The sequence below is a fragment of the Panthera pardus genome, unplaced genomic scaffold, assembly GCF_024362965.1.
Source record: "Panthera pardus isolate Hobbes unplaced genomic scaffold, ASM2436296v1 HiC_scaffold_22, whole genome shotgun sequence".
Lineage (NCBI taxonomy): Eukaryota > Metazoa > Chordata > Mammalia > Carnivora > Felidae > Panthera > Panthera pardus.
Window position 1 is genome coordinate 55489698 of NW_026526788.1, and position 22865 is coordinate 55512562.

The window sequence follows — 22865 nt, forward strand, 5'->3', positions numbered from 1 at the left end:
AACACAATTCTGTGTAGATCTATGGAGACTCGATGATTACTTTGTAATTAATAATTAAGGTGCTATTTTCAGACAGTTGCGCGAAACTTTTTCTCCGAAAATTTGTGAACCCAACCAGAGACCAGCTGACAGGTTTAATTTTTCTTTGCCCAAAAAGCTCCTGGTTTTTTTTTTTCTTTTTTCCTTTTTCTTTTTTTGTGAACAAGTTTTAAAACTAACTGCTGAGACCATTTTTTTTTTAATTTTAGAGAAAAATAAATAAATAACACAAAGTGATGTTACCCAAGCAAGGCCTTCTAATAAAGGAGTGGTCCCCTCACCCATCCCTCCCTACCTGTGCAAGTCCTGCTCACATCAGTTTCCTTCCATCCAATTAGGCGACCTGGGAGACCCAGCCAGTACCGCCCAGACGGACTTCGGAGTGGTGATGGGGTACCTCCAAGAAGCTTACAGGATGGAACCAGGGAAGGTTTTGGACACTCCACATCACTCAAAGTTCCATTGGCTCGATCCCTGCAGATTAGTGAAGAGCTACTGAGCAGAAACCAATTGTCAACAGCTGCCAGCCTTGGGCCATCTGGATTACAGAATCATGGACAACACTTAATATTATCCAGGGAAGCCTCTTGGGCAAAACCACATTATGAGTTCAACCTCAGCCGTATGAAGTTCAGGGGAAATGGTGCACTCAGCAACATCAGTGACCTTCCTTTTCTTGCAGAAAACTCTGCCTTTCCAAAAATGGCACTTCAAGCAAAACAAGATGGAAAAAAGGATGCGAGCCATGCATCTCCTGTAGATTTAAAGATACCGCAAGTTCGAGGAATGGATCTTTCTTGGGAGTCTCGCACTGGTGATCAGTACAGCTATAGCTCTTTGGTAATGGGTTCACAAACGGAGAGCGCGCTTAGTAAAAAGTTAAGGGCTATTCTTCCAAAACAAAATAGAAAAAGCATGCTAGATGCTGGACCCGATTCTTGGGGCTCAGATGCTGAGCAGTCTACCTCTGGACAGCCATATCCCACATCGGATCAAGAAGGAGACCCTGGCTCCAAGCAGCCTCGGAAGAAAAGAGGGCGTTACAGACAGTACAACAGTGAGATACTGGAGGAAGCAATCTCAGTGGTTATGAGTGGAAAAATGAGTGTTTCCAAAGCTCAGAGTATTTATGGGATTCCCCACAGTACACTGGAGTACAAAGTAAAGGAGAGGCTGGGCACTTTGAAAAACCCTCCAAAGAAAAAGATGAAATTAATGAGGTCGGAGGGGCCAGATGTTTCTGTAAAGATTGAATTAGATCCCCAGGGAGAGGCAGCACAAAGTGCAAATGAATCAAAAAATGAGTAGAAATACTGTAGAGTGCCAATTACTGTACAAACTGGGTGAGCACTACTGCATTGTTCAGCTGTCATTGCTTGCACCTGGCTTCATTTACTGTGACACTTGTTTCTTTGCAGATTTTGCATTGACTTGTGTGTACAGAGGTGAAAGGTGCATTCTGAATGTTGCATATTTTAAAATTTTCATGTGCAGTATGGCTCGGGATATTGTTTGGCCTTTTGCATGTTTCTCTACAAAAGAGAATTGAGTTACCTCACAGAGAACAGATACATGGAAGTGGACTCCTTGCCTGTAGAGCCTGCATGCTTTTCTTTCTTTTTTTTTTCTTAAGTTATATTTGCCTTTATTTAAAAAAAAAAAAAAAAGAAAAAAAAAAAAAGAAAAAAGCCCCCTTTTAGAAACCACCTCTGTCATACTGGGAGCTTTATCATTACAAATTGGAAAGCCATCTTATAAAATCATTCATGTTTCTCTTCTACAATTCAACTAATTGAAGGATTAAACTAAAGAAAAAATTCTAAGAACAATGAACCTTGGAATTTAAGAAATTTGGTTATTCAATGACACATAATTATTTAGGTCAATTTACGTTTTGTGATTTTCTTCTCACTATTAAATTTACTTAACAAATCAGCAATCTGTTTAGTGCTCACCCGGAGGGAAAGGAGGTGGAAAATGTGCACACACTACCTTCAGAAATGCTTTGGTTAATTACTTTGTAACACTACCTTTGCTGTAATTTTATTTGGGATTTTCTAAGGGTAGAATTTGGTCTCACCAACAAGTGAGGATATAGCCTTATCTCATGGAGGACAAGCTCCGTTCTTACTCAGGAGCAGTCAGGGTACATTACATAAAACAGTAGAGGATGCCTCATTTTAACAGACTTTCTTTGTATTCTTAAAACCTTTTACAGATTTGATCATGTGCTAACTAACGACCGGATGTCGTTGCAGCAACTAGTTTAAAGTATTCAAGATCTGTTTATTGGGAGAAGTAAGGAAAGAAGTGTGTTTAAGTAATTATAATATTGAAAACGTGGTATCTAGATTTTACAGCCTCAGTAGTCTGCCCAAATACCCACATGAATGAAGGATCCATGTTTGTGGTGAGAAAAAAACACAACCCCGAGGTAACCTAATATGATTTAGGTTGCATTTTACATCTAATGATAATTCAATCAGAAATCAAGCTCAGTAGAATTTCTTTTTTAACCAATCCAGATACTAGTACAAGGGGGGTTGTTTTTTAGTTTTCATTTAATTCGTTGCTTTTGATTTCTTTCTTTCTTTCTTTTTTCTTTATTTTGGCATCCTGCGTAATATCCCTTTCTTAACCTTTTCTGATACCTAGCTGATTTTTGTGGTTGTTTAGCACACAGTTCAGGACTTTTCAGATAAGCACTCCTTAACATCTAAGCGTTTTTTGAGATGGGCTTTTCAAATTACAGTAACTGAATTTGGAATATTTATTTTCTAAAAATTTTTGCAAGAATAACTGACAAAGCCCGTGAAATTTAATTTTGCATTGTAACCAAATTAAAATTACTGTTTGTGCAAAACAAAACCCATACCACATACACCTAATCTAATCTAATCTAATTTGCTGAGAAAAGTGGTCAGGCCCTTCTAAATGCTTAACCAAAAACAAACAAAAAGGCATTGGAGTTTTTGTGTAAAATCAAACTTGGAGCATTAAATTGAGGCTGATGATTTCAGATGGATGCTAACAGTTTGAAGAGAAGTAGGTCCAGACATTCCCAAGGCATAAATTCTTGCCTGGCAACTTTGGAGCAGTTAATTAGGTTAAGGATAGTTTTCCCTCAGCAACGTCTGTGTTCAAAGGTTAGGCACACCATTGCTGTTATTAAAATACATGCACTGCTCATTCTTGACAGTAGCCTGGGCTTGGTTCTCCTTTCGGTTTGGTTATTTTGTGTAGCAGTTTAATCCGTGGATGACTGAGCCTGTTTCCTCTTAGCTTTCTGGTCTTCTCAACAGAAAAAGCAGCTGGGGTTCAGAGCAGTATATGACTCTGCAATATTTTCTAGCCTAGCTAGAAGTTGCAATAAAAATATTTTATGAAATACTTGGTTTTCATCTGCAGTTGAAGGAAGTTGTAGAAAGTTTGCTGAAAGCAAAGGGCTAAGCTTGTGAAGGAATGCCTCCTTTGTTCCACACTCAGTAATTTGTCACACACAATTAATTGCAGCCATGGTACCTTTTTGCATGATGTTTGGGGTATTCGGTAGCCCAAATTGCTGCAAAAAAGTCCTTTGAGCAATTAATTTGTGCTTGCTTTTATCCCCTCTCAGAAAGGCATCATTAAAGGCCCATTTAAAAATCTGGCCCTAAAAGTTCAACTTTTGTAGTTTTACTGTTCAGAGAGGTTTAATCCTGTGTGGTAGTCTATACAGTGATGTATGAGTTGAGTTATGTAAATTTTGTCATTGTAGTGTACATGGAGTGATCATTTTACTAACATAAATATTTTCTATGTGTGTTTCAGTGGATGACAATCGAGCAGCAGAAGAATGGTGTGCCTACCCTTTAATGCTGCAGTTTAAATAAGAGAACTTGTATTGTGTCATTTCAGATTGTAGGCTGAGAGTTGTAAATAGTGAAAATTTGAGTACTTCTATTATTTGTTTTGGTTAGAAAGTGAATTTAAAAACAAACCAAACTCTAAACTTTCTCAGATTAAAAGTCCTGAGACCTGAAGATTGTAATATTCATGTCTGTGAAGCTTTTAAACATTACACTTGAGATCAGTCATGACTTGATATTCAGGTAAATTTTCTTTTCCAAGAAGCTTTTGAATAAGCATATTTCCTCCAAAGGTCGGTCGGTCTCTCTCTCTCTCTCTCTCTTTTTTTTTTTTTTCTTTTTTGAGTGTAGATTATTTTAAAGCACTAATTGCATTACATTGGTAACTGCAATATAAAATAGCCATTATTGTTTTGTGAAGCATGGTTGAAATTAGATAGTGGTCCCTTTTAAATTTCATGAGCCTCTCAGAAAAAAAAAATCTTTAAAAAAAATACAGAAAGCTGCTGAATATTTCAAAAGATATATATTTTACCTTATTGTAGGTTTTGTAAAGTTAGTTTGTAATATTCAGGTGCACTTTTAATGTTAAATTTTGTGTTCAGAGTTCCATTATACCATGTATTTCTCGGAGGTGGCTCATCACATGGCTGGCTGTCAGTCTTGGTGCCGCAGCGATCTTTTAATATATGATTTCTCTCTTAATTTGCCACTGTTCTGTATTGGCACTTTCAGTGTAGATATTCTAGTTTGGGGACGTCCTCATAAGTGTGTAATAGAGATTGGTCTATTCGCATGCTTAATTTCTGCTAATCAGAGTTTTGCATGGCCCAAACAACAGTTGACCATTTTTATGGTATGGGAAGGTATAGTTCACAGCTGTCTTTGTCACAAAAGCCTTTTCTCCTCTCATTTTCCAGTAGGCAGATGATGGCATTACTCCAACTATATATTATTCAAATTAATGTTAGGAGATAATGTGTTGAAAATCAGTTCTTGCGTTTTTATGAGAGAACATTGGTATCATTGAATGGATAAGCTATGGCACTATAAAATCAAAAATACTAAATAATCCTGTGGAAGGATATCTAGTTAGTATTTTTACCATTAGCTTTCTCATTTCTCAGACAGTAGAGTCATGAAGCTTGACAATAATGTAGTGTACTATATTACTTTGTTCAGTAGGCTTTCCAGTGACTCTGAACTCTGTTCGTGATGAGCTATACACTTTTTTCTGTTCCCCAAATACCATGAAGGACAAGGTCTCTCTTTCAAGAAACATAATTTATATTTGTGTATAATACTTTTTAATATTAAGTTTGTTGTTACTCTGAAGTTTAGGTGTTGCTTGAGAAACTTTGCTGCAGCAGATCACAAATATGAGTAAGGCTTTGTGTGATAATAGGGTCCTTATGTGAAGTTAATTACTGTTCAGTTCTGGTGAGCAAGCTCAACAAGTGTGAAGTGTGTATTAGCTTTATTTGGTACACTTTTACTTTACAATATTGAAGTGCTTTTAGAACTCTGGTTATCTTATAAAAACCATTACCTCAACCAATTGGCATTTTCATTCCCCAACATTTTACCTGAGCTATAATATGAGCTATATGGGATCAGATAGTGAAACAGTAAGGCACAATGAGAAGTTCAGTTCCCGATTTTCTGGAGAGAACTCTAAATTAGACTAAAAATGACTACCTGCAAAGGCCCATATCATAACTACCTTCTGTCGTTAGGCAGTACTTAGCAACCTTTGAGCTGCTAGTGAGTTATGTGTTCTCCCCCTGCCCAAGTAAGCACATGGTGCAAGGCCTGGTTCTAAGCCTTTGTGATTCTCTTAACATTTCATTGACCCATAATAGTGAAGCTTGTATTCAGTTAGTTATTTTTATAAAACATACTGAGTCAGCCCAATGTCAGAACCTGAAATTATTTTGAGTAGTTACAGCAGTTTTGAGACAGTTTGGTGCCGTTTTCTTTAACAGCTATTGTCCCTGTAGATTTAATTTTGAAACCACATATTTTTGCTTTTGTAATTACTCTTTCTTTAAATGCTAGAAGTTGTTTCTCTGCGAGCCACCCTTTTCTGAATATTCAGGTTGCTGTCATTGGTGATAGAATATGGCAATAGACTGAATTGCTCCACTTAATCTTTTATAGAAGACACTGAAAGTTATAGGTTAAATTTTGACCTTTGTGAGGGTATCAAAAATTGTTTTCCTTGTTACCTTTCCATTGTAATTAGGTCTTCATTCATACTACAGTCAGGCCAGTGTTATTAAAAATGTTAATGGCTTTAGCCAGACCGCCCATTTAGGATACTATTAAGGCATATAGGAGATTTTTTAAAAAGTCGGTTGATTTCAAACTCTACTGAAAAGGAAAAAGTATAATTCTGGTACAAGGAATGCAGACCTCCAAAGTCTTCTTCGCATTTTGGATTCATTCTATCCTTGAGACTTGTAGGATTTGTGAACATGGTGACTGAGGGGAAAATAGAGGAAATTCCTTGCATTTCCTCTGTCTGTTGTTCCCAGATAAACTCACAGTTGCCTTTTGAAGAAGCAGACATTAGCCCTGTAGCTGTGTGCCCTAAGTGTTGTGAAGGAGATCAGGGGAGGGGGTGAGAAGTAGAATGGGAAAGTATATAGACTTGTGAAGAGGCTAAAGATTCTGTACTGAGATACTAACAATGAGTCACAGGATAGATAATGTGGTGAAGTTGGGCCACCTTCATTTGATAGTCAGAAAAATCCTTTAGATCATTTGAAAATGAGAATCAAGGCTAATTAATGTTGATTTGACAATAAAACATGAGTTAATTCTGCAACTATTTGGGGGGTAATTTTAAGGTTTCCAGTTCATTTAGAGCTGTATTGGTAAATGCTGAAAAACAAGCACTTTTAGTTAATCTTCAATTTATTGGATGTAGCAAATATTATAATCATAATATTTAATCTTTATAGTTTGAATATGGAAATGAACTCTTTACCCCATCTTGAACTGTCTTTGAACAGACTCAAGGTGATCTTTTCAACACTGGAAATGACCCTACACACATACCAAAAAAATCTAAAGCAGTAAGACGTATTTGAAGATCCATACCTCTTAGACTTTTTAGATTTGTCTTGGGAAAGAATTTATGAACCTATAACCAGTATTAGTGCAGTCTTGGGTTCCTTGTTCTGCATAATTGCACCCTTTCTCAGGTATGTCCTGAAAACATAAATTTTAAAATAATCTCTTTAGAGATTAGATTCTCAGTGGATAGTGTGTAAGGGGACTGGGGGAGGGGGGTGGGGGGTTGGACACAGGACACTGACACAGTAGAGCAGGGATTTTTAACATTCAATAGCCAAATAGAATTTCAATCTAGAATATTTTTACCCCCTCAGAATAAGTGAAACAACATCTATTATTTGGTAAATACCCAGTGCTACACTCCTAAAAGTCTTTTTCTTTCATCCAGGTAACTTTTTTTTCCTGCTTGGTGGAAGGGTATATAGTAATCTTTACTGTCACTAGGAAAGCACTTGTCCGAAATGTTTTAAAGTACTAGAAAAGGGATAATTCAGCACTTTTTCTGTTACAACACTAAAGTCTTAATTTATCTTCAGAGTCTTAGGTACTGTAAGTTTTTATTAGCGTGATTATTTAAAAATATAAAGCATAACTACATAATACGGGGTCAGATCACATTTATATAAATAATTCTTGTCTTATTAAAAAAAAAAGACGACATTCTGTACCTTTACAAGCAATTCCAAATGATTGCCTCACTTTTCCCATTTCATTAAGCATTTCAGGCTTAAGAATTTGGAATTTGAGAGGAGATGAGGGGAAAATTCCCCAACATGAAAAATTGTGTCAGACCGTTTTAGAAAAATCACTAGGAAAATGGGTAGGGATTCTCTCTCCCTTTAAGTCTTCAGGGAATGAGCAGTATTTAGAATCTTTGGCTGAAATTCAAGCCTTTTTACTGTGTAAATTTTTAATATTAATTCACTGACATGCTTTTTACATCAGAGGACTGAAAATGGATCTTAATGTTTTTAAGTTGTGGAAGGGTATATTTCTAAAATGAGGGGGGGATAATTAACTAGGTTAGTATACCAGCATTAGTAAGTTTAAGGAATTTTAGTATGTAATAGCAAAGTGTTTGATTAAAAGTCTAATCCTATATTGCTAGTCGAAATTAGTTACATTCTGATCTAGGAAAGATAATAGTCATTGGATATTGATATGCTGTGCTGTCAGAAAACCAGACTAAGATAGAAACCTTTATCTGACTCCCACATGTTGCTTGTTCTGATGGGATGTATACTTTACAGCAGCTTATTGCTGCTTTGAGAAGAAATGTATAAACTATACATTTGGAGTGTTTGCATATAATTCTTTATAACCTCCACTTTAAACTGTCAGACATTGGTATTTTATCAGTCCACACTGTTAAATAAAACTAATGTTCTTAGGAATCCAACTTGTACACACTGTTTAAAAACCCTCAGGGACAGTTTACACACTATTCTCACTCAATTCAGGTACTTTGATGCTATTCTTAAACCTAACAGTGACTTGTATTTTTCTGTTTTGCTTTTATTTCGACGTGCTGGTAGCACATCCTTGATGAATGTCAACTTAAAAAACTCAGTTCAGGTATCCAGGTATAACTCAGCCAAACAGATTTTAAAGCTGCATATAACTCTCCAGCACACGGTGCCTCACACTCTTATAGTGGCATTCTATATATTCAGTTATTACTACTGAGCAGATAATATGGGGGTTCCTGTTAACAGTGTATTTAAAACAATGTGCATAAATGTATAACCAGCACATGTCTCACGCATGCGCGCGTGCACACACACACACACACATGCACACACATAAACACAGTTAAACTGTATATTTTTAAATGCCACTAGAAGCCAGCACAATTAAATGACATTCCTTGCTGCTTCTGTAAACTATAACAGACGCAGTTCCTCCTCGATGTGGCTCTTGCTTCTTCACCACACTACTACTAAATTCAAGCACTGGTCCTTGGGTGTCTGACCTCTACATTCTAGTTTATGCAATGTCTTTAGAGAATTCTGTGCACTGGCCACTGTGATGGAACCGTTGGGCCAGGAGTGCTCTGAGTTTATTAGTAGTGATTCTGCCAAAGTTGGTGTGGTAACATGAGTATGTAATGTCAAAAAATTAGCAGAGGTCTAGGTCTGCATATCTGCAGACAATTTTGTCAGTATATTTTGTAGCCTTGAAGTCCTCAGTGACAAGTTTCTAATGATGTGAAGTTCTAATTCCAGTGTTTTAGCCCTTTGCATCTTTAATGTTAAGACTTGTCTACTAGAGGTCTTTATTCTTTAAGACTCCTTTTGTTTTCTACAGTACTGTCTGTGGTTAACAAAATAGGTTATTCCTCTGCTTTAATATTTGATATCTTACATCTAAAAGGAACTCTCCATATATAAAACCCATAGCCTTTGAAGATACGGAAAATGGCATCTTTCAGATTTCTAGAAGTTCAAGTGTCATGCAACAAAACAGGAACCCCCTTTACTCTTATGGACCTCATTTCAATATACTGTTTACAGTTTGACGGAATTGTATAATTTAATATTTCTCTTGTACTGTAGTTTATATTTATTTACAGATTTTTTTTTTTGTACTGTGTGATTTGAACTTTTTGTTCCTTGCTATGATCAATGTTTATGTAGTAGAGCACTTATGATCACAAATTAAGTTTTTTGGTTTGATTGCACTACATTAAATTTTTTAATGCAGTTCTGATTTTTGACTGGACTAAAATAAGCTGTGTCTTAATGTATGTGATGAGTACTTAAAACTTTAATCCATGTGGTCCCCTTTTTTTTGCATTGTATGTCAAAAGCGCTAGTTCTTTCGTGCATGTGTAAGATTTAATGGTTCCATTGTATTATTTGACCATGACATTTTGGAGAAACATTCCCAGCTGTAATGTTGTGTATGGTAGTTCTCACTGGATGCTAGACTTTTCAGAACCACTATTCTTCTAATAAATTTTGTTGTGAAAAGCTGTTTTAAAAGCTTGGTTTCTACTTCTTAAGAGTTTATTGCTTTTAAAAAAAAAGTCCACAGAAGGGGTAAGATTTCGGTGTGTACTGTAAATGTACATGGTAATTGAAGTTGGTAATTTTTTATGGTAAATTCTTCCTAGATTATCTCTTAGATAGCTAGAAGTTGCTGCTTCAAAACTATGCTTCAGTAGTTGGGTGCTGCACTGCCTTTAACTCTGTGTCTTTACTAATTTGATACTCCCCTACCTCAGTTTTCTTCATTTGGATTATTCACTTTAAAAAGTTTTTTCAACAAAACAAGATACTGTATATCTTGATGTTTTCATGAGACCTGCTTGTTGGACTTGGTTTTTCATAATTTTCTTAGAGTAAAACTTTATGCCGGAATTGCTTGCTAAAAATAATGATTTACTAGGTTCTGTTTGTTCTTTTCTTGAGGCACAAGTGTGAAAGTAACATCATCAATCAGTTGAGGTTATTACGTTCTGATTTTTGGGAGGATGCTGGTATTTCTTTTTATCAGAGCCAATAAAGAATAGCATATATGTTGCTCAACGTTTATATTGTGGTTTTTAGAAACTAGGTGTATAAAGCAGTTCTGTATTATAAAGTGATTCCTGTTGTGAATTGGTGAGGGGAACAACTGAATTACAGTGATAAAGATTAGAAATGGTTGAGAAAGCTTTTTCAAGCTTGTGATTGATCCATGTGTAATTCAACATGTAGGTTGAATTGATTTCTGATAATTTCTAATGGCGTTTTATATTGAAAATGATACTATTGTTGGTAGTTGCTTTAGATTATCTTTTAGTATTTAAAAGAAATGGTTATTAAAGTATTATTTATGAGAAAGTGCACGTGTGTGAGTGCGATTGGGGGACGGGTAGAGAGAGAGGGAGACCAAAGGATTTGAAGTGGGCTGTGCTGACAGCAGAAAGCCCGAGGCGGGCCTCAAACTCACAAACCATGAGATCATGCATGACCTGAGCTGAAGTCAGATACTCAACCGAGGGAGCCACCCAGGCATCCCTTAATGTTTGTTTATTTTGAGAAGGAAAGCACACATTAAGGGGAGGGGCAGAGAGAAAGGGAGAGAGAATCTGAAGCAGGTTTCATGCTGTCAGCACAGAGTCTGACTTGGGGCTCCATCCCACAAACCATGAGATCATGACCTGAACCGAAATCAAGAGTCAGGCGATAAACCTACTGAGCCACCCAAGCGCCCCTTAGTATAGTTTTTCTGTCTTCTTTCTTTGGCTAATTCTGCCTTTTGGTCCGATGTTTATAAATTTGGCAATTTTGTTGGTTCTGTAGGCTTACTCATTGGGTTCATTTGTTCTCCTTAGTTATGACACATGTTTATAGAACGTTTTTCTGGAAACCTAACTATCACTTCTTTGTAAATTTTAAAGTTACAACTACTTGTTTCTTGCCACTATCCATTCCAAACAGGTGGCCAGATCAATATAGTTAGGATTATAATCTAGCATCTCATGAGTAAATTTATTTTAGTGATTCTGTCTTCAAATTGATATTTGGCTCTCCAATTATATTTTTAGAAAGGACTTATTCTAACCCAGAATTTTCTTTTCTGGTTCTGTTGATACTTTGTTAAGACACAGAGTCACTGAATTAATTTCAAGGTGTAGGAATCTGGGAGATTGCATAAGGGAAATGAAGTGGAAAAAATGGAAAATGGTACAGCTTTGTGCCATTTCCTGACTTGTGTAGGTGTTATTTTTTCCATTAGAACTGTCCTTTTCTGTCACCAGAGATTTGTAGTGAAATGTAAAAACATGTAACTAAGTCATATGGTGCTAGACTTCGTCGCTGAAATGACTGAAAAATCTTTTTTTTAATAGAAAACATTTATTAAGTAACACGATAGATAACTTCTTGTATTCTGAGTGTACCCTTTATCATTATTTGTTTCTAGTGGCAAGTATTTAGCACAGAATTTTATTCCTATTCAACTTAAAAGTGATTGGACTTTTGCTGTTTGGGGAGGAAATGGTAATGTATCAAACTGCATTTCAACTGGAGTAAAAAGACTTTATTTCAGAGTTTGGTGGAAAAGAAATGTTCTCAAAAGAAAACATTGTTTTGAAAGGTTGATCAGTGTTTATAGTTAATAGTTTAAGCCATGATTTGGTTAGAGCTCAACTTAGAAAGTAACCTGGGGAATAAGTGAAAATATATAAAAATTCATAAGTATTAAATCTTGAGTCTGGAGCTTTTTGTAGGCATGTGAAAATACTTTACTATGGTTTGTTGACTAGTATTGTGAGATGTTAATTGTGCTCTTGCCAACCTTATTTGGTCAGCAGTATGAAGTGATCAGGGATTATTTGGTACGTTAAATTCCTGTTAACTTGGTATTCTAGAAGGATCAGTCATTTTTCATGCATAAAGTCTGAGTGGAGCCTGAATGCTGTTTTGGCCTCATTTCAACTCTTAAGTCTATTAAAAATGCAATCTTCTTTTAAATGTGAGATAAATACACTGATTTTATCTGTTCTAACATTGGGAAATACAATAGCAACCCTTATTGAAGACTAAGGTAAAAACCTTAGGTCTCCCCTTTGCATTGTAGCATTTTCCAAAGGAAAAGCAAATAGATCTGGATCTCATTTTAGATGCTTTTTATTTAAGACAAGTCTATTTTTTCAAGTTTTTATTATGAACTGTATGAGTGTGGTGATACTTTTGTAAATACTACAAGGTATGTTAATTTTACGGTATTTATAATTATAATCTATTTCTGTTGTGTACAGTCTAGTTCTGTCTCAAATATTGGAGCACAGAGAGTCTTGGGGTTCATTGGATATAATCAGTCTCAATTAGAATCAGTCTTTTAAGAATGCAGATGCCTGGGTTCTACACCAGATTCACTGAATCCGTTTGTAAGAGCGAGGCCTGAACATGTTCTGTATTTTCAAAGTGTTAGTGAAGGTTTTTGGTTTGGGTTTTTTCTTTTTGTATTTTTATTTTATCTATTTTATTTTATTTTATTTTATTTTATTTTATTTTATTTTATTTTTATTTTTATTTTTATTTTATTTATTTTTTTTATTTAAAGTTTATTTACTTATTTTGAGAGAGAGAGAGTGCAAGAGCAAGTTGGGGGGAAGGAGAGAGAGAATCCCAAGCAGGCTCAGCACTGTCAGTGCAGAGCCTGATGCAGGGCTCAAACTCACAAACTGTGAGATCATGACCTGAGCCGAGATCGGACACCCAATCGACTGAGCCACCCAGGCACCCTTCTTTTTGTATTTTTAAATTTTATTTATTCAGTAGATCTTTTTCTGACCATGGCAGAGACACATAGCAAAATTTGCCATCTTAAGCATTTTAAGTATACAGTTTAGTGTTAAGTATATTCATACTGTTGTGACCATATGAAGTTTTGATTGACCCACGGATTAAATACTATGATTCATCCCATTCTAGTCTTTCATTTTATTTTTTTTTTTTCATTTTTTCTTTTAATGAAAAACATGGAATGTGGGGAGTTCAAGGGATCTGTCCTCCTCACGTAATGAGTTGCCTCTAATAACTCATGACTCCAAACCATTACACTGATGTGTGTGCCACTTTGGCACTCTTTACTCAACCTCAGAATGCGAACGAGAGCTTTTATCTGCTGATCTTTTTCTTTTAGATTCACTTTTAATTAAATCTCAAGTATTAATTCAGTTTCACTCTTGAGACTCACATTGCTTTTTTAGAAAGAGAACTAAATCTATATTATGAAATTACCAGTTAAAAGATTACATTAGAAACTTATAAATTCATTGTTAAATAGAAGCATTGTTGATTTGGTGCCAGAGGAGGTGAATCTTGAAGAGTAGGTAAGGCCTAAAGAGGACAGGAGAGAATCTCCCAAGAGACAGAATTTGACGGGCCTGGTTTAAAGTGCCATCACTTCTGCATTTTTCATATGTGATCTTGAATAAGTTACTGAGACTTTCTGAGCTTCAGTTTTCTTATCTGTAAAAGGAAGCTTGTACTACCCACCTGCCTCAGAGATTTGCTGTGAGACTCACATGAGATTCTGTATGTTAAATACTTGGTACTTTGCCGGGCTCTTTGCAGATACAAAAAAGAAAGAAAGAGCGTCTGGCAGGAGGTAACGTAGTGAGGGGCAAGGAAAGTGAGAAAGTCCTATTGAAATTTGTAGAGGAAGCCATTTGTATTGATTAGAACTTTGAAAGAGGCAGATAAGTCTGTAGTAGAGAGGGACACTGGGCAGCCAGTCTTATTTTAGCTCTAGTCAAATACATAAAATCTTGGAACTATGATTAAAACCTGGAATGCTGATTTTCTGCATTTCTTAGTGCTGTTCCAGGGGAATATTGTCCAACTATTAGTCATTCTTTGTTTCTTTTCAAAGACTAGAATAAAAGTTGTTAGAAAGTAGAAGATGCTTAAGATTAAAAATTACAAAGCTGTGTAGAATATATCTGCATTTCCATCACTGAGTTTTTTGTAGAGTCAAGCTTGAAATTTTACATGCTTCGAATAACAAAATGTAAGAGCTAAGTGTGGGAGTGTGAGGATGGGTGTGTGCGTATGTGTTTAATCATCAAACTTTTTGCTTTCCAGTGAAAGAATTTGGGGAATCTTCTGTCAAAGATTTAGTGATTTTTAGTTACACTCTTCTCAAACTGGAGTTCTGAGCATTTCAGACATAAATCAGATCATAGGTAGTACAGTTTAGACATGTTCATTCCAGCAAACATTAAATCGACTAGAAACATTTTTGCCAGGAAAACTTGGCAATGTAGCTCTAACTAGGTAAAGATGGATTAAGAAAATAACCAGGATAGCAGATTCTTGTGAGGTGCTGGGAATTGGTGAGTCTGTGTAGACCAGTTTTTCAAACTGAATCAACAGATTGTGATTGTTAGTTTTAAGATCAGTTTAGTGGGTCCTAACCAACATTTAAGAAAGAAACACAAAGAAAAGGAGAGCGCATAGCATATAATAAAGGGTAAATACTGTTTCATTGAAATGTATGCCATACATATGAAAACTGGGATAAGTGGACTGTGTCATTTTGTAAAGTATATCTGTTTCTGGTTTGCAGTCAAAACTCCAGTGGCTTTGAAGGCCATTATGTAAACCATACCCTTTCATCCTGGTTATTCTGGTACCTTGGAGAGCATACTAGCAACCTCCTGTGTTAGGAGGCTTACAGTTAGGAGCCTACACCTTTTACTGTCTGACCTTCAAATTCCCTTCTTCCTTTCCCTGCCTTGTTGATTTGAACTCATTTTCTTCTTTTTTCCTATGCTGATTTCAGTTCCCTTGAAAAATGTCTTGGGAAAATTATTTTTATTATATAGGAATTTATTTCGTTATTCATTGCTTACTTATGCCTGAAATTATCTGAGTTCCGTGTTTTAGGCAGAGAATCTACTGAATTAAAAGGACCTAGGTCCTGCCCCCAGAGAATGTTCACAAACCAGTGGAGGAGACAGCCATGTCAACCATTATGTTACCATGCAACATAAGTGCTATTTAATAAAAAAAATAAAAACCATGAGAGCAGAGTAAGAAATGCCTAACATGGCCCCCAGGAGAAAGTGTCAGGAAGCATGGAATAGGAGCAGTGGGAAGTTGACAGAATTTTATGTAAAAAAAAAAAAGTGATCAGGTTGGATTTGGACTTTAAGAAGATGGCAGTTCTGGATAATGGGAAGCAAACTAAAATGAGAAACTAGTGGCAGGGAGCATAGAATTATACTATTCTTCAAGGAAAGATGAGTCGGGGTAGTTGAACTGGATAGTGTATTGGAAGCAAGGGAAATGACGTGACCTGAGGGTAAGGAGTGAGGTGTGTGTGTGTGTAGTTAGTTACATTTTGTCTTCAATATTCCTGAGTGAAACCTTGAATATACAGATGATTCTGCTTAGTTCATCCCACTCCAGCACATCTCCATCAGTATACTCGAGTTTCCAGAGAGGTGAAGTGTTTGAGAATGATGAAGGAGTGAATTCCAAGAGCACTCCAGAATGGTAGCTCTAAAAATGCTTGTTTATCTCTGTATGTTAAATTTTAAAATTACAAACCTCCTCTAACATTCATGAGGTGAACAAGTGATAAATGGCATTAAATTTTGTATAAGGTACCCTAGGAATCCTTTTTTAAGGTTTTACATTTTACAAAGTGATCTAGAGTCTTTAGATGATTACTACCTAGGAATGCTATCCTTGTGTCAATTTTAAGTGATTTACTATATGACAGCAAAAGTAGAACTTTTCCACTTTTAAGCCTTATCCCATAGATTTGTATGGTTTCAAGAATAGAGATTTAAGAACCTCAAAAGAACATGAGAAAAGTTAGGATATAGAAGATTTCCTAGCAATCATGAAAAGCTTGGGATACTATCAAATATCTACTGCGTATTGAGCAAATACAATCTGCTAGTCTCCCTCTTCCTTTCACCCCCAAAGAAACTAAGAATATTTGTCAAAAACATACCACTTTATTTCTGGAGAGGAAAGAACATTGTGTTGCTGGGATCTGTTAAATGTCCTCTTGTTTGTTTTCATTTGTGTCAGCTCCCCACGCCTCCTTTAGACCCCCACTGTGTGTACACACTGCCTTGAAGGTGGTGGTGTGGGTTTTGGGTTTACGGTTATTGTTATTATTGCTATTATTACAAAAGAAATATATTCCTGTTGTAACGGGAACCTTGTCTGGATGCCAGGGGAGCCATGTACAGTCTTTGGCCTTACTGGGCCTTGACAGATGTTTTTTTCCCCTCAACTCCCTTTAAAAGAGCCCCATGATACCGTGCATTTTCTCTCAGGTGGGGAATGAGCACCTTTTTCTGTTTAAGCAGTGCTATTTTTCTAGTCCATCATTGTCCTGCTCATTTAAATTGGGAATGAAAAGGCAATTTCACCAAAGAACAACATAGATTTTAATCCTTTACCTGACTAAAAAAACAAAAAGAGAAATAGGCCAGTCTACTAGCTTGTCATGAGCTCTCATGTAATCCTGACCTTTTAAAATGTCAGTTATGCTTTTACGATCCAGATCTCTCTTCAGTCTGGCTTTACTAACTCAGGCTGGTGACACACTTTTTTTCATTTCGAAGCAGCCCAAGGCAGAGGTGTGTCCTTTTCATCTATTATTATATTATTTGTTAAAGTCTATTTCAAAGTGTTTTCTAAGAATTCTTAGTTATAGTACTCATTATATTAATAATTTAGGTTTGTGCTCTCACCAAACCAGTATTTAGTTATATCACTTAGGGATATTTCTTCCCTCACTTCCAGGAACTGTTATTTTTTAATCTATGCCGTCCAGTCCAGAATCCCATGTCTTTCACTGCTTATGAGCCCTCCCTCCTTTTCTTTAAAATTAACACCCAAATGTATTTGGTCTTAACATGCATAGTCTTACCTGAGGTGATAGAAACAAAAATCAATTTGTTGGGAACAAAAACTTTATCAGACGTAAATAGTTTGACAGAAGTGTCTGTGAACTCACTGCATTCCTAGAGAGGAGATGAAGACGACTGTATGTGGTGCTTAATGACCCTTTGCTCTGACTTCTATTCACCAAGTAACTTTCTGATTACATTTTGGCTTCCTGGGTACATTTTCCCCTAGTAAAATGGGTGAAGATATGTTAAATAGGGATTTTCTTGATAATTATATTTTTATTGTAATTTAAGAAATTTGACAATCTGGTTAAATTGAAAAGAAATAGAAGATACAAGCCCTAAAAGGCTTATCTAATATTTAGATCTACTCTGAATAATAGCCCTTTATGAGAGATACTAAGCCCAGAGATACAGAAAAGCTAGCAAACTATGGCTTTATGCTCAGTAAGCACCCCTGAAGCACCTCTCCTTCCCCCATTTAGAGCATTCATAATTTTTTGAACCTTTGTTCTGCTCTGATTCTAGTAAACTTGGTTAGGAACATAATAACCTTAGCTGTTACAGAGGGATTGCATGTCTTTTGTTTCAGATCAGTAGTTCTTAACTGTTTTCCACTCACACCTGAACAAGATGCCACGCTGCCATCAGCGGTAGCTCTGGTTTTGAAAGCGCGCGCGCACACACACACACACACACACACACGCACGCACGCACACATCCCTAAACCCCTACTCCTCCATGGTTCTGATCTCTGAGGAGTGATCATTCTCCTTAACCTCAATTTTGAGAATTGCTTTTTCTATCTATCTAAATCCATCTAAATTCTATTTCAGAGAATTTGGATGTCAGCTACATGGAAATCAGGTATTAAACTGCCTGATTTTAAGAGGTCACTTCCTCTTCTGTCATCTTCTGAACTTTATTTCTCAGCGTTTCTTTGTCACTTTGGTCTACTCTGCCCTTTTATGGTTTCTCCTAGTCCAGTTCTGTGGAAGGAAAACTTGGTTGTTCAGTAGTTTAGATGTTCAACTGTACTGTACATGGCTTTTAGAAAATCTGTATACCCCATGCTGCCCCTTCTCTACTCCACACTCACATATACACATAAAATTTGTCATAGTCTGGAATATTCTTGTATCCAAGTATGGAAGATACACGTATTGAGCAAATACAATCTGCTAGCCAGGGATTGATGCATTCCCAGTGCAGAGCAAGGACTTGGCAGTAGACTTATCCAGGCCCTTAAATATACTTATGTTTTCTGTGCTCAAAGGACCAGAGATAAGTAATTAGAGAACATAATTTTAGATTATTGTCTAGCAAAAAAAATACAGTTCTTAGCCTTGAAGGGAACTCAGGGTGCATTTTTATGTGTTCTTGTATTTAAGTAGAAGAATCAAGCCAAATAAAAGTATATCTCTTTAACTATTTGGTCTACTCTGTCAAGTGTTGTCTCTAATTTTCTTCCCCCTCTCTTTTCCCAGGATTACCTTTTTCTGCTAAGATCAGCTCTCACCCAGACATCATTCAGGGTCTTTATTGCTCTTTTTAGTCAAGAAGAATGTATTTTGGTCATCATTGATAATTGCATTTGCTATCGAGTTTTACTGGTAGTTAGCAGATACTGGAGAGACTACCTGAATCCATCAATCTCAAATTCTTCTAAAATTTCTTCTTAAAATTGTCAGTTCAGCTGTCTGCCACATCTCCTCTATTTGTTCTTTTACTCTAAAATAACATAAGCATTGACGACCCACCATTTACATTAACCACAGGAATGCTTTTCTTTGAGAATTTAAGTATTGTAGTATTGACAAAGTAGGCGAGTTCAACTGTGTCTAACCTCTGATCTAGAAAAACATCATTGAGTAAATCATTACAGATAGGGTTGTGAAACAACACATCACTCTTAAACTGTGCCTTCCAAAGTTTTTATGAATATTATCTTATTCTTTTACCACACCCTTAAGAATTAGGCATTGAGCAGAGGATAGAAAGACAAAGTGGTCAAGGTCATGCAGGCTATTTCTCTCCCAGGAGAGAAACTCAGAACTAATCCAGGGAGTTGGAAGTCAAGTTTCTCTCTTCTACAGCCCTTCCTTCCTTTTACTAGTCCCTGGGATCTTACTACTCTTTAGTGGAGGTGAGGTATTTCTGATTGATAAATAATTTACCTAACTGTTACAGAGTTCTGTTATTGAGCAGAAAAGACATGAAATCAAACAAGTGATTTTGAAATCCGTGATGAATTATTGTTTTTCTAAAGATCTTACACAGTCAGATGTGAAGGACATACCGTGATACCAACCATAATCACTGAACTAAAACATAGTGCTTTCCCTTCAGTCGAGTTGAGTGAAAGTGCTGCAGGATAGAAGCTTGCCCCTCTCTGGTTTACCTCCTTACTGCCTGAGAGTATTCTGAATCAAGGCAAATGCATAAAAAATGGAATGACTGGAAGCAAAGGTAAAGACTAGCTGTTTAAAACTCAAGCAAAACTAGCCAGTTTTTAAAAACACCTGTTTTTTGTTTGTTTTGTTTTGTTAGAAAACATGAAAAATTGTGATAGAATTAAAAACTTCAGGAAGTTGAGGTTAATTTAAAGTTTTTTAAATCCTCTGAAATTAAAATTCATCTAAACTTAGATCTTATTGAGAAAATTTCTAGAGAAAAACAAGGTAAGAACCTTGATAATTTAGGGGCGCAGTCAAAAGTGGTTTTATTACTATAGTTATAAAGTTAGTTATTATAACAGGGCCATTTAATGACACTTGGGCAAAGGTTAGTATTAATGTGAAGGTTGTCAGATCCAAGTGAAGCTGCTGGTCCACTTGCCTTCCAGACATCTCAGATTCAGAATCCTTTAACACCTCACCTCAAGTGTGTACAAAACAGAACTCATCAGACACATACATACCCCAACAGTCACCAGCCCCCAGCTTCATTGCCTGTGTTCCTATCTCACTAAATGATGCTGCCTGAGACTAAAACCCAGGAAGCATCCTTGATGCTCTTTCTCTCTCCTTTTTTGCTAAGAGAAAACAGAAGAGTGTAATATGTGATCCCTGCTTAGTTGCTTACATCTCAAGTAGCCCAAGTAGCTTACATCTGCTTGGAAAGCTAAGACAAAGACAAGTCAGTAAAGGATACAAATTATAAATACACATGATTTCTTATGATTGCCAATGTATTTACAAACCACTGTGGCTTGGAGTTCAGGAAAAGATACAGTCACTCCAAGTGGAAATGGTTTTGAAATGGCCCAGGATGTAACTGATAAAGAGCACCCTATTGCTTGCTCTGATGACCTGTGGTTCATCAGTACGTTCTCGCTCATCCTGTCTTTTTACCAGGAAACACATACACAAATGACCCTTTGTTGATATCTCTTTCTTTTAAGCAAAGCTGCCATTTGCGATTTTAATCTTTTCATCTCCTGAGCTTCCCACCAGTAATCGCTGTGAGCGCCTCTTAAAGTTGCTATATAGCTTGTGACCGCCTCTCCGATGCTGTTCTTCAGCACCCTGGTGCTCTGTTGCTGTTCCGGGTTAGAGTTCAGTAGGTACTGATAGTGTTTCTGCAGTATGCCTTAGGTTTGAAGGCGCCTTCCCCTTGCCATGGTGCTGTGAAATAGATACCTGCCTACCTACCTACCTACCTACCTACCTACCTACCTACCTACCTACTTGTAGTTATTTGTTCTGTCTTTGGGAACTAAACAAGCCATTTTGCCACAGCCATCGTTTCAGGGCTGGTTTCATGGCCCTTTGGAAGACTTGTTTACGTTAGTTGAGGTTAACTAAAATATTGAAGTACTACTATTGAAACATGGGATAGCAGCAGATCCAAAGTCTCACAACCATAAAAGAGGTTAGATCTCACCTGTGGATGAATTATTACTCAGTTTTTTATTCTGTGTGGGCATCGCTTTAGAAAAAATTGCTTTCTCAGTTTTCTTCAGAGTACTCTGTCCTCTTATTGGGTATCTCTTGATTTCATTAATCTCTAAGCATATTGGTTTTGTTTTGTTTTTTAATCTTTTTGTTTGTTTACTTATTCTGAGAGAGAGGGAGAGAGGTAGGGAGGGGCAGAGAGAGAGAATCCCAAGCAGGCTCCACACTGTCAGCGCAGAGTCCGACGCTGGGCTCGAATTCACGAAAAGTGATACCATGACCTGAGCCAAAATCCAGAGTTGACCACTTAACCTGACCCACCCAGGCACCCCTCTAAGCATATTGTTCACCCCAAATACTAAAGCCTACTTCCAGAGCACAGCCCTAGGTATGGAGCAGTGTCCAGAAGATTTTCACACTTTGATGATGATTGTGCTTCTCAAGGTGGGGAGAACAATTTATCTCCAGTTTTTCTCTGCAGTAAGATGCCATGATATTTCTTAATCTTTTTTCATAAACCTTGACCAACCCCCTTTACCTTTTTATGTATTGCTAAAGTGCACTTAGAGAATATATTTTTATGCGTTGAAAAGGCAGTGATATCCCACTTATTTGTAGGCACTTAGTAACATCAGGAACACCTCCAAAAACCAAAAACTGAGAAATAAAGTCCTCTGAGCAGTTGAAGTTGTTAGAAAATCCATGTACTTTACTCAAACTATTCCTGAAAACATCATTTCAGAGCCTGTTTATTTTTACTTAAAGGACCAGTCTAGCACTTGAGATGCCTGCCTCAGCTGTCAGGCAGAAACACTCTTGAAGGTAAAAGTAGGGCTTGGAGCCACAGCTACTATCTGGAAGCCAATAAAAAGAAACATTTTAGTAACATACAGACTGCCAGCGTGACTTTTTCATATTAAGGCAGTCAGATTTACTTAATTGAGTAGCCCCTAAAGCTATCAATGTATTTTAGTTCAGTATAATAAAAGTAATGGCTAAACTTTAATAATAGTGCACATGATAACCCCCCTGAGTCATTAAGAAAGAAGAAATTGTGTTCAGAGGAGGATATAATTTTTAAAAGACTTCTATCAAAAATGTTTTTAAAATTTTAAATGTTTGGTACTTGAAGTGTAAACTTTATGCAGAAAATTCACCTTAGGTTGTAAAAAAGCATTAATGCACATCTCTGAGTTATTTGTTACTGAGGTATGTTTAATGTGATTAGCTGACAGTAAAGGTAACTGATGACTTCGTAGTTTTTTCCTTTGCACTAATCCTAAGTGGAAGAGGGGGCACGTGCTCTATTAAGACCAAAAATGGTTACGTGTTTTGGCCAAGGTTACACAACTAGTAAGTGGCAGAATACTCACCACTGTTTCCCAGTGCTCTATCCTGTGACAACATATTATGCTGTTGGTACTGTCTGATAGACATAGCGGCAGGGTATGTCCCAGAAGGGTCCTTCTGGCACTAATTTCTCTGTGAGCTACAAAGCGTGCAGCTGCATGAAGAGTGTATTAAGCTCCTGTGTACGTATCATTGTGTCTGAGAGTTGAAAATGACTTAACCGTCAGTCCCCCAAGGGTGTCACTGGTGTCTCCCCTTTTCTAAATTTAGGAAGGAGAT

The 22865-nt window shown here is 36.7% G+C and overlaps 1 protein-coding gene across 9 annotated transcripts in view; it reads left to right on the top strand.

The window, feature by feature from the left end:
• LCOR (ligand dependent nuclear receptor corepressor) overlaps positions 1 to 22865 on the top strand; it is a 140448-nt gene that overhangs the window by 104790 nt on the left and 12793 nt on the right. Inside the window, exon 8 of one of the 9 annotated variants that reach the window (XM_053909785.1) lies at positions 378 to 5441. The exons of the other annotated variants lie outside the window; for them this stretch is intronic. Within the exon in view, the coding sequence (XP_053765760.1) occupies positions 378 to 1347 (970 nt within the window). The 3' untranslated portion in view covers positions 1348 to 5441. Of the gene's footprint in view, positions 1 to 377; positions 5442 to 22865 lie in introns of those variants that run through there. 9 annotated transcript variants of the gene reach the window in all.